General features: G+C 40.3%; 1 protein-coding gene across 2 annotated transcripts in view; it reads right to left on the bottom strand.

The window, feature by feature from the left end:
- Positions 1-13,891, bottom strand: part of LOC147012447 (GTP-binding protein REM 1-like) — a 43,095-nt gene extending 29,204 nt beyond the window's left edge. The window contains exons 1-2 of one of the 2 annotated variants that reach the window (XM_085856684.1): positions 13,782-13,891; positions 7,265-7,333 (exon numbers count right to left, since the gene is read on the bottom strand). In XM_085856684.1, coding sequence (XP_085712810.1) covers positions 7,265-7,320 — 56 coding nt within the window. In that variant the 5' untranslated portion in view covers positions 7,321-7,333; positions 13,782-13,891. The other variant, XM_085856685.1, reaches the window with a different exon arrangement.
- Positions 13,892-14,083: the final 192 nt, after the last annotated feature.

Raw genomic sequence — 14,083 nt, 5'->3', positions numbered from 1 at the left:
CACCTTACATCCACTTATACACCTTACATCCACTTCTACACCTTACACCCACTTATACACCTGACATCCACTTATACACCTTACACCCACTTATACACCTTACATCCACTTATACACCTTACATCCACTTCTACACCTTACACCCACTTATACACCTGACATCCACTTATACACCTTACATCCACTTATACACCTTACGTCCACTTATACACCTTACATCCACTTATACACCTTACATCCACTTATACACCTAAGATTGAGTTATTCATCTTACATCCACTTATACACCTTACACCCAATTCTACACCTTACACCCACTTATACACCGTACGTCCACTTATACACCTTACATCCACTTATACACCTTACATCCACTTATACACCTTACATCCACTGATACACCTTACACCCACTTATACACCTTACATTCACTTATACATCTTACATCCACTTATACACCTTACACCCACTTATACACCTTACATCCACTTATACACCTTACATCCACTTATACACCTTACATTCACTTATACACCTTACATCCACTTATACACCTTACACCCACTTATACACCTTACATTCACTTATACACCTTACATCCACTTATACACCTTACACCCACTTATACACCTTACATCCACTTATACACCTTACATCCACTTATACACCTTACATTCACTTATACACCTTACATCCACTTATACACCTTACATTCACTTATACACCTTACATCCACTTCTACACCTTACACCCACTTATACACCTGACATCCACTTATACACCTTACATCCACTTATACACCTGACATCCACTTATACACCTGACATCCACTTATACACCTTACACCCACTTATACACCTTACACCCACTTATACACCTTACACCCACTTATACACCTTACATCCACTTATACACCTTACATCCACTTCTACACCTTACACTCACTTATACACCTGACATCCACTTATACACCTTACATCCACTTATGCACCTGACATCCACTTATACACCTGACATCCACTTATACACCTTACATCCACTTATACACCTTACATCCACTTATACACCTTACATCCACTTATACACCTTACATCCACTTATACACCTTACATCCACTTATACACCTTACATTCACTTATACACCTTACATCCACTTATACACCTTACACCCACTTATACACCTTACATCCACTTATACACCTTACATCCACTTATACACCTTACATCCACTTATACACCTTACATCCACTTATACACCTTACATCCACTTCTACACCTTACACCCACTTATACACCTGACATCCACTTATACACCTTACGTCCACTTATACACCTTACGTCCACTTATACACCTTACATCCACTTATACACCTTACATCCACTTATACACCTAAGATTCACTTATACATCTTACATCCACTTATACACCTTACACCCACTTATACACCTTACATCCACTTACACACCTTACACCCACTTATACACCTTAGATTCACTTGTACACCTTACATCCACTTATACACCTTACACCCACTTATACAGCTTACATCCACTTATACACCTTACATCCACTTCTACACGTTACACCCACTTATACACCTGACATCCACTTATACACCTTACATCCACTTATACACCTTACGTCCACTTATACACCTTACATCCACTTATACACCTTACATCCACTTATACACCTAAGATTCACTTATACATCTTACATCCACTTATACACCTTACACCCACTTCTACACCTTACACCCACTTATACACCGTAAGTCCACTTATACACCTTACATCCACTTATACACCTTACATCCACTTATACACCTTACATCCACTGATACACCTTACACCCACTTATACACCTTAGATTCACTAATACACCTTACATCCACTTATATACCTTACATCCACTTATACACCTTACATCTACTTATACACCTTACATCCACTTATACACCTTCGATTCACTTATATACCTTACATCCACTTATACACCTTACACCCACTTATACACCTTACACCCACTTATACACCTGACATCCACTTATACACCTTACATCCACTTATACACCTTACGTCCACTTATACACCTTACATCCACTTATACACCTTACATCCACTTATACACCTAAGATTCACTTATACATCTTACATCCACTTATACACCTTACACCCACTTCTACACCTTACACCCACTTATACACCGTACGTCCACTTATACACCTTACATCCACTTATACACCTTACATCCACTTATACACATTACATCCACTGATACACCTTACACCCACTTATACACCTTAGATTCACTAATACACCTTACATCCACTTATATACCTTACATCCACTTATACACCTTCGATTCACTTATATACCTTACATCCACTTATACACCTTACACCCACTTATACACCTTACATCCACTTATACACCTTACATCCACTTATACACCTTACATCCACTTATACACCTTACATCCACTTATACACCTGACATCCACTTATACACCTTACATCCACTTATACACCTTACGTCCACTTATACACCTTACATCCACTTATACACCTTACATCCACTTATACACCTAAGATTCACTTATACATCTTACATCCACTTATACACCTTACACCCACTTATACACCTTACATCCACTTATACACCGTACACCCACTTATACACCTTAGATTCACTTGTACACCTTACATCCACTTATACACCTTACACCCACTTATACACCTTACATCCACTTATACACCTTACATCCACTTCTACACCTTACACCCACTTATACACCTGACATCCACTTATACACCTTACATCCACTTATACACCTTACGTCCACTTATACACCTTACATCCACTTATACACCTTACATCCACTTATACACCTAAGATTCACTTATACATCTTACATCCACTTATACACCTTACACCCACTTCTACACCTTACACCCACTTATACACCGTACGTCCACTTATACACCTTACATCCACTTATACACCTTACATCCACTTATACACCTTACATCCACTTATACACCTTACATCCACTTATACACCTTACATCCACTTCTACACCTTACACCCACTTATACACCTGACATCCACTTATACACCTTACGTCCACTTATACACCTTACGTCCACTTATACACCTTACATCCACTTATACACCTTACATCCACTTATACACCTAAGATTCACTTATACATCTTACATCCACTTATACACCTTACACCCACTTATACACCTTACATCCATTTATAGACCTTACACCCACTTTTACACCTTAGATTCACTTGTACACCTTACATCCTCTTATACACCTTACACCCACTTATACACCTTACATCCACTTATACACCTTACATCCACTTCTACACCTTACACCCACCTTACACCCACTTATACACCTGTCATCCACTTATACAACTTACATCCACTTATACACCTTACGTCCACTTATACACCTCACATCCACTTATACACCTTACATCCACTTATACACCTAAGATTCACTTATACATCTTACATCCACTTATACACCTTACACCCACTTCTACACCTTACACCCACTTATACACCGTACGTCCACTTATACACCTTACATCCACTTATACACCTTACATCCACTTATACACCTTACATCCACTGATACACCTTACACCCACTTATACACCTTAGATTCACTAATACACCTTACATCCACTTATATACCTTACATCCACTTATACACCTTACATCAACTTATACACCTTACATCCACTTATACACCTTCGATTCACTTATATACCTTACATCCACTTATACACCTTACACCCACTTATACACCTTACATCCACTTATACACCTTACATCCACTTATACACCTTACATCCACTTATACACCTTATATTCACTTATACACATTACTTCCACTTATACACCTTACACCCACTTATACACCTTAGATTCACTTTTACACCTTACACCTACTAATACACCTTACATTCACTTATACACCTTAGATTCACTGATACACCTTAGATTCACTGATACACCTTACATCCACTTATACACCTTACACCCACTTATACACCTTAGATTCACTTGTACACCTTAGATTCACTAATACACCTTACATCCACTTCTACACCTTACACCCACTTATACACCTGACATCCACTTATACACCTTACATCCACTTATACACCTTACGTCCACTTATACACCTTACATCCACTTATACACCTTACATCCACTTATACACCTAAGATTCACTTATACATCTTACATCCACTTATACACCTTACACCCACTTATACACCTTACATCCACTTATACACCTTACACCCACTTATACACCTTAGATTCACTTGTACACCTTACATCCACTTATACACCTTACACCCACTTATACACCTTACATCCACTTATACACCTTACATCCACTTCTACACCTTACACCCACTTATACACCTGACATCCACTTATACACCTTACATCCACTTATACACCTTACGTCCACTTATACACCTTACATCCACTTATACACCTTACATCCACTTATACACCTAAGATTCACTTATACATCTTACACCCACTTCTACACCTTACACCCACTTATACACCTTACATCCACTTATACACCTTACATCCACTTACACACCTTACATCCACTTATACACCTTACATCCACTTATACACCTTACACCCACTTATACACCTTACATCCACTTATACACCTTACATCCACTTATACACCTTACATTCACTTATACACCTTACATCCACTTATACACCTTACATTCACTTATACACCTTACATCCACTTATACACCTTACATTCAATGATACTACCTTACATCCACTTATACACCTTACACCCACACAAACACTACATCCACTTATACAACTTACATTCAATGATACTACCTTACACCCACACAAACACTACATCCACTTGTATACCTTACACCCACACAAACACTACATCCACTTGTTTACCTTACACCCACACAAACACTACATCCACTTGTATACCTTACACCCACACAAACACTACATCCACTTGTTTACCTTACACGCACACAAACACTACATCCACTTGTATACCTTACACCCACACAAACACTACATCTACTTGTTTACCTTACACCCACACAAACACTACATCTACTTGTTTACCTTACACCCACACAAACACTACATCCACTTGTATACCTTACACCCACACAAACACTACATCTACTTGTTTACCTTACACCCACACAAACACTACATCTACTTGTATACCTTACACCCACACAAACACTACATCCACTTGTATACCTTACACCCACACAAACACTACATCCACTTGTTTACCTTACACCCACACAAACACTACATCCACTTGTATACCTTACACCCACACAAACACTACATCTACTTGTTTACCTTACACCCACACAAACACTACATCCACTTGTATACCTTACACCCACACAAACACTACATCTACTTGTTTACCTTACACCCACACAAACACTACATCTACTTGTTTACCTTACACCCACACAAACACTACATCCACTTGTATAACTTACACCGACACAAACACTACATCCACTTGTTTACCTTACACCCACACAAACACTACATCCACTTGTATACCTTACACCCACACAAACACTACATCTACTTGTTTACCTTACACCCACACAAACACTACATCCACTTGTATACCTTATACCCACACAAACACTACATCTACTTGTTTACCTTACACCCACACAAACACTACATCTACTTGTTTACCTTACACCCACACAAACACTACATCCACTTGTTTACCTTACACCCACACAAACACTACATCCACTTGTATACCTTACACCCACACAAACACTACATCCACTTGTTTACCTTACACCCACACAAACACTACATCCACTTGTTTACCTTACCCCCACACAAACACTACATCCACTTGTATACCTTACACGCACACAAACACTACATCCACTTGTATACCTTACACCCACACAAACACTACATCTACTTGTTTACCTTACACCCACACAAACACTACATCTACTTGTTTACCTTACACCCACACAAACACTACATCCACTTGTTTACCTTACACCCACACAAACACTACATCCACTTGTATACCTTACACCCACACAAACACTACATCTACTTGTTTACCTTACACCCACACAAACACTACATCCACTTGTATACCTTACACCCACACAAACACTACATCTACTTGTTTACCTTACACCCACACAAACACTACATCCACTTGTATACCTTACACCCACACAAACACTACATCTACTTGTTTACCTTACACCCACACGAGCACTACCCTATTTTAGGTACCATACACCATGTGAACACACAGATGTCCCCCATTGTATGTTTGTTTAAAGTGCCATGTTATGTATGGAGAACAAAGGCAATGAATTTAATTTTACATCAATAACTATATTTAGACCGTTTGGGTGAACGGATCGAACACGGCACAGGTGTGTGTACGGGGGTTGAGTTCGGGATGTCAGAATCACGAACTAGGAGTTCTACAGGTGATCAAACACTTCCAGCCTGGTTCATTGTGACGAACCCACATATTATATCATCCACAGGAAAAGTACAATAATTACAATCTACAGTCTACACAATGTGAACCAAAAGGGAAACTTAATGGATTCTTCACTACGTTTTGATGAAACTTTACAGAGTCGTTTAATATATAATTATATATATATATATATATATATATATATATATATATATATATATATATATATATATATAGATATATATATATATATATATATATATATATATATATATATATATATATATATATATATATATACAAAAACAGTTTGAAATGTTTCTCTCTCTCTCACTCTCTGTCTCTCTCACTCGCTCTCTCTCTCTCTCTCTCTCTCTCTCTCTCTCTCTCTCTCACTCTCTCTCTCTCTCTCTCTCACTCTCTCTCTCTCTCTCACTCTCTCACTCACTCACTCACTCACTCACTCACTCACTCACTCACTCACTCACTCACTCACTCACTCACTCACTCACTCACTCACTCACTCACTCACTCACTCACTCACTCACTCACTCACTCACTCACTCACTCTCACTCTCACATCCTCACCTGTTCATTCCCGTCCTTCTGACTGCCTGCGACTCTCTCACACTCGCTAGTTATCTTTTATTCCATAACAAATATTCATTAAGTGGGTGGCCACCATCAGAGCTCATTTAATATTCATTACCTCCAGCCATTGTGACGTTGGGTATTTGTCATTTTCGGGGGCGGAGCCGATGCCATCGGAGAGCCCGGTCTGGGAAAACAATACGGAGGCAGATCAAAAACAATCAACCTGCTTTTAAAACGTTTAAAATGTTTAAACAGCTCATGATTACATCATCTTTTACATGCACACAAATCGAAACAACCAATTACCAAATACAGCACTGGAGGATCAGGAGGAACTAAATCATGGACAGTGATCCCGAGCAGCAAAGAGTGTTTGGGAGATGACATGCTCTACCTATTCGCCTTGATTTATATTAGCATCATTTATTGTTCTATCATCGGGGGCTTTCCCTCTGTATCGAAGATCATTATCTTCCATGATGGTTTTATGTTGGTCCTGGAGATCAGGCATCGGTAAACTCCATCACGAAGTACTGAATGTCCCTACAAAGGTACAAAGGAAGGAACTGATGATGTAATTGTGATGAGTAAGGCCAGGCAAGAAAATCTAATTTGAGGAAGGAAAAAGTTTACCATATTCTATAGCAATGCCAGAAGTTTAAATAATGAGATGGAAGAGCTTGAAGCCAAAGTAGATAGCGAGAATTACGATAGAGTTACAGGGAGTGAGACCTGGTTTAAGGAGAGTCACTGGAGGACAGGATTAGAAGGTTACAAGGTGTATCGGTGTGATAGGAAGGAGAGAATAGGAGGAGGAGTAGATATCTGGGTAAAGGACAGCATTGTTTCAAGAGAAAGGGGTGACATTAAGGAAGGAATAAATGTTGAGGATTCTGTGTGGGTAGAGATTAGAGATTGTAAAAACAGTAAGATACTGGTAGGATGTTTTTTATAGGACTCTGGGTGGGAAGGAAGAGTAGGCAGGAGGAGTACATGAAGAATTAAAAAGGGCATGTAGTAAGGGAAGGGTATTGATTATGGGGGATTTTAACTTGCCAGGGATAGATTGGGTCCAGGAACAGGGAAAGGGAAGAGCGGATGAGGATTTCCTAGTTTTAGTCCAGGATTGCTTTTTAACCCAGTTTGTAGATAAGGGGTGTTATATGGTTGATTTTGTGGGTTTTTTATTTTAATTTTTTTACCCAAAACCCATCTTTGCTTCATGCCTCCTTCCCTGGAAAGAAAAAAAAATTCAGAAACTTTTTTTTAAACAAAAAAAAACACACGCAAAAAAACGAATTTTTCATTTTCTGGTCTGGTGTTGATAAATTGGTGTTGTGTTTATTTGATGCATGATGGGCCAAATGGCCTCCACCTGCGTCTAATTACCCTCTCACAAGGATTCGGAGAGGGTATTGCATTTGGGTTCGTTTGTTTGTTTGTCTGTTTGTCTGTCTGTCTGTTTGTCTGTCTGTTTGTCTGTCTGTTTGTTTGTCTGCACAGAACTTTCGTGTTTTTCTCTGCAACCGCTTGGCTAATTGAGACGAAAATTTCACCATTGGTGCAACTACTCATGTAGAAAGTTGTAATGATAATTATGATGTCATAGGTCACGTAGTGTGGCAGCCATGTTGGGAAAACAGAAAAACTTTGGACCTCTGTATCTTTGAAACCGCACCAAGGAAAAAATTGAAACCTGCTACATAGCAAGTACTCTCCATGGGGAACGAGTGTGATTTTTATATGATGTCATAGATGCCCTCGTTATGACGTCATAATTGCATATGTAGACCATCACATCTAATCAGTATGAAAATTTTTGAGGGTCATCTCGGGATAAAATGGTCCACCGAAAAAAAAAATCATGACGTCATCAGTCACGTGATTCGGCAGATATATATATATATATATATATATATATATATATATATATATATATATATATATATATATATATATATATATATATATATTTTAAACCCTTCAAAAATCTTGTTGGGCAGATGAAGTTGTTCTTCATCTGGTGACTCAACAAACTTCTTTACATCAAACACCATTGTAAACGTTTGTTGGTTTCACTGCATTTCTTTTGAATCAATTTATTATTATTATTTTTATAATTATTATTACTATTATTAGTGTCAGTATTGGCAACTTAATTTTATATCCCAGATGAGCCCCCAATTTCAATTACGTATTGACATCGGAGCTAGTGCGGAGGATATCATGGCAGAAAATAAATAAAGACATTACTGTGCCCTTAGTGGTGATTTAAAGGTGAAACCAACGTACAACAGGAAACCGAAGGGTAACTTGATAAGGAATATTTATTAATCCCTACTGTCTACCAAAAGCACAATGATACTGTGATCGTTGTGAGCCCCGGGAAGGACAGTCGGGATCCCCAGGGAAGGACAAAGCACGTGCATGTCGGTTTAAAGGTAGATATGCTGTAACATTCTGTTTAGTGATTAAGAATACTGTACATCGTTACCTTCGCATTCTGTGAAAGGTTATGTATTGGTCGCTGTGTATTTATTTATTTATTTATTTATTTGTGAATATGTGTGTGTGTGTTTGTGTGTTTGTTTGTTATTCGCATAACTCAGAAAGTATAAAACCAAATCGCTTGAAATTTGATGGGATGATGGGTTATTATCCAAGGAACATTTGATTAGATTTTGGGAGCGATCGGGTCAAAGGTCAAGGTCAAGGTCACGGAAAGGTCAAATTTGTATTTTTACCATAGCGCAGTCAATTTTGATCTAATTGGCATGCAACCGATGCCAAAATGTTCAGAATTCATTGCCCAATCTTGTGATGGGCGAAATGACACAATTACGTCATTACCCTTGTTAGCGGTTGGGGGTCAAAGGTCAGTGGGGTCATGACCTTTCAAAATATGCGGTTTTTGTCATAACACGGTCAAATCAAAACCGATTTGCATGAAACCAACACCAAAATGTTCACTGTTCTGTTCCCCCCACTCTCATGCCAAGAACAAAAAAGTAGCGGAGGCGAAGGTATGCGCTCTACCGAGTGCCCATTCTAGTTTTCATGTGGATAGATATGTGTTACGAATGTGAGTAAGAATAAAGTTTATGTTCTTCCCTTTCTGCACACCCTCAGTTCGAGCCATGACCTACAAACACACACATACACACATCATGATACTCCCACATCCCTCCTTTAGTGGAAACTAGTGGAGAATCTAGCACAGCTTGAGTAAGGAAGGGATACTGAGGCTACATGCCAACTCTGCTCCCCCCCTCTCAAATGGAAGCCATCCATCAAATTTGACAGCTGAATGCTAATCTCATCTCCTCCCATTTCCGGGAAAGATTTCCTGTGGAGCCTGCTCCACCAACCGTGTACCGTTGCTTGGTAGGAAGGCAGGACTCGGCCAATTAACATCAAGGAGAGTCTTGACCATCTCCGCAAGCCCGCACAAATGAGAAGCTGCATTTAGTAGCTGAGGAGTAAGAGAGGGGTGGAGGGGGAGGGATGAAGGAAGAAATGCACGAAGTGCAGAGATAGAAGTTGGGGTTCAGAGTCGAGCAGCTTTTCTCTCATCACACCTCTTCCATACTTTCTGTAAACCTTTCCCTGACACTTCTTCTTCAAATTCCGAGTTTTCCGACTTTCTTTTCTTCGTTCCTTGATGTTCTTCCCACCTTTCTGACTTTTTGCATTTCTTTCTTCTATACTTTCCATGGCTTTCACACACTCATTGAGGTACACCTCAAGCCTGGCATGCTTTTACATACTACAGTTATCGACACTACCATGGAGTGGCCGCCTAACCTCATAACACCGTACGAGATTCATGCACAGCCACACAGTTCATCGTGTTTCGCTAAGAGAACATCCAGTGATCTCCGCAGGGCCGGGGTGCTGACGGAGCAGAGGAAGGAGTCCAGGAGGGAGTGCATGGGAGGCAAACCCAAACAGCCAAGCAGTGGGCCACTGCAGCTTCAACCAGGGTGGTTTAAGGTGCGTTGAGGCTCATAAAAGACCCCACACTACTTCTCACCACCAATTCTCACCTCTCTCTCTCTCTCTCTCTCTCTCTCTCTCTCTCTCTCTCTCTCTCTCTCTCTCTCTCTCTCTCTCTCTCTCTCTCTCTCTCTCTCTCTCTCTCAGGCGCTCCCTCTTTCCTTCGGGTGTCTGGATGCATTTAATGTAAAGGTGCTAAGTAATTGTTGTAAGGCATCTGAGGGTGGGTTTAGTGCACAGGGGACAAGTGGGAAATGTATACATTCCTGTAAATTTATGAATATTGCTTGCGTTGCCCCATTCTGATTTCTCGCACCATTTCCCATTTCATTTCTCCAACCACCATTTATCCTGCCAATTCCCTTCTTGTGTAATAAATTAATGAAAGAGTCAATATCGTGTCTTTACTTATCCTGCTCAGGTTTGATCTGAGATAGCACTCCTGGGGCAGTTGGCCCAAGTGATTAATTGGTCTGATAAACATTTGGGTATGGGTTGTAATGATGGTTTGTTCGGCCAATTAATAGCCATTACGCAGTTGCAGGCATGGTTCCCCATCTGCTTCATTCATCTCACAGGTACGGTAAACCGACCCTGGGCACAAAAATCAAGTCGGAGGTGAGTGTTGTTGATGGGGTGTCCATGGTCTTTTGATGGAAATGTCGGGCTTTCAGAGTTATCCGACCCACGTCCGTAACAATACAAATTAAATGTAACATTTCATGACTTTCCTCAGAATCCCCAAATTAAATAAATACAAACTTCACAAACAACAATGCAGCTTCAAATTAACTCACAACTCTCAATGTGACAACTTAGCTCAAGCAAGCAGTTAGTAAAGTATACCCCAGCGGGTGATAAATGGGTGAGAGGCCGGCAGTGAGCAAGGTAGAAAGGATCTGGCCCGGAAGGTTTGCACAGGATTAAGTCTATTGCACAGTCACGTTTTACAAGTCCTCCGAACATATAGAAGAACTCGAGTCTGCAGGTAAAGTTGTATCACAGGTGATGACGATGGGAACTCCAAGCTGTAATGGACGATGTGTTACTTGAAGGACAGGAGAGGTTGGAGGGATGAATAAGCTTCAAGATTATGCGCGGGTCAACCCGCCAAGTGTCTTCTCAAACATGGTGTGTGAATCACCAAAAATGGCACCAACGAGGCGACACAAGCTTTGAAATAGTCGCCGACATAACAGCAGTGCATTGTCCGAAAGTTAGGTTCCACAGGTAGAAGGGGTTCAGTGAAGAATACCTGAGAGGGTGTGATATAAGAAGCAAAGCTGAACCTCCATAGAGCAACACACAACAGGTTAAAGTTTATCCATCCTGGTCAACGAATAGATGAGTTACTGAACCTGCCCAGGTTCGCATACACAAGATCCCGATTCCTCCTTCACTGAGTATGTCGGTTTCAAAATGATTTCCACCACTTGAAACACATAGCGTCTGCCAGATCTATGTCTATATTTTTGGAGGTTTCTTGAGGTGTTCTACAGGGAATCAAAGCAAATCTGGTAAAAAACGGACGTTTTTAAACAAATGTTATCACATTTGTGAGGACCGCGAACGATGTACCACGTGACGTATGCACAGACGAGCAGGCAAAATGGTGGATTTTCTGCAAGGTTTATTTCCGCACAAGCTCAAGGGAATTTATCCATGCCATCCTTCGCTCCTTGTCCTCTTTTACCCCTTCTGTTTTATTTTCCTCTTAAACTTCCTTCCATTTATAAAACTGTCATTTTCTTTTTTTACTTGTTTTGTTGTTGTTGTTGTTGTTGTTGTTGTTGTTGTTGTTGTTGTGTGACTTAACAGGAAACTTAACAGCAAATATAACCTTCACCAAAGCACAATTAAATGACTATACTGATGTGCAACATCACCTCCGTGGAGTGAGTTGCATGCCGATGATGATCGGAGTGTGGATCGCAAACTGCTCGTCGTCGCTCGTTATTATTATTGAATGTAATTACATTTCTAGTTAACTATCTCACCACCTGGATGGCAATTAAAAAGAGTTGCTTCAGTTTTTCTATGTCATGAATCATCATCATGCCGAGTTTTAAAATGATCCGTTGAGCTGCCTGGGGGAGTCTGGGGAAAACAAAAACATGTTAGTGGGTCCACTGCGGCACTGCCTGCCTGACTTCACCGCATCATGAGGGTTTTAAGAGCTCGTTTACTCCGTCGTCGAAGGGCTAATAAGCATACAAATAAATTATTATTATTATTACCACGTCACAGGTGGGTGGAGGTTATGTTTTCACCCCTGTCTGTCTGTCTGTCTGTCTGTCTGTCCGTCTGTGAACACGATATCTCAAAAAGTTGTGGATGCATTCGACCGAAACTTGGTGGACAGGTTGGATGTGTGACAAGGACGAATTGGATGTTTTGGTGAAGATCGGTATCCGGATAGGACAATTATTTAATTTTTCAAGTGATTCTTCACCTTTGAGAGATGGGAGCAAAAGCAATACACAGTACAGCACTGCATTTCAAAACGTGCACGAGTTATGATAAAACTTGATCGATGAGTTGGGTAAATGACAAGAACAAGCCGATTAGATTTCGGTTCAACATCAGGTCTGGATTCAGATCTAGCCAATTACAATCAGTGGGATACAAAACGTTACCTGTTCAACCTGGCGGAGGTGTGCGCTCCACCGAGTGCCCTTCTAGCTGTCGCTGTTCCAGTAATCTTCCAGTTAATAACTGTGCTCTTAGCATATAAAGAGACACTGTGGGAGACTCTTGCGTGTACAAATCAGAGGAGTCAAGGTGGTTATAGTTAGAGACCAGGAAAGGTGGGAATGAGGGAGTGAGCAGTCACACACCATTTCGGTTACCCCTACATCTGGAACCTGGAACGGTTTGTCTTCATGGGGAAACACGCTGCGCCCCCAAGTGGCGAAAACCACAACTGCACTTATTTAGA

The sequence above is a fragment of the Eptatretus burgeri genome, chromosome 15 (assembly GCF_056783735.1).
Source record: "Eptatretus burgeri isolate ZD-2024b chromosome 15, Ebu_testis_v1, whole genome shotgun sequence".
NCBI classification, from domain to species: domain Eukaryota; kingdom Metazoa; phylum Chordata; class Myxini; order Myxiniformes; family Myxinidae; genus Eptatretus; species Eptatretus burgeri.
The sequence above is the reverse complement of the archived record's forward strand: the minus strand, read 5'-3'. Positions and strand labels throughout refer to the sequence as shown.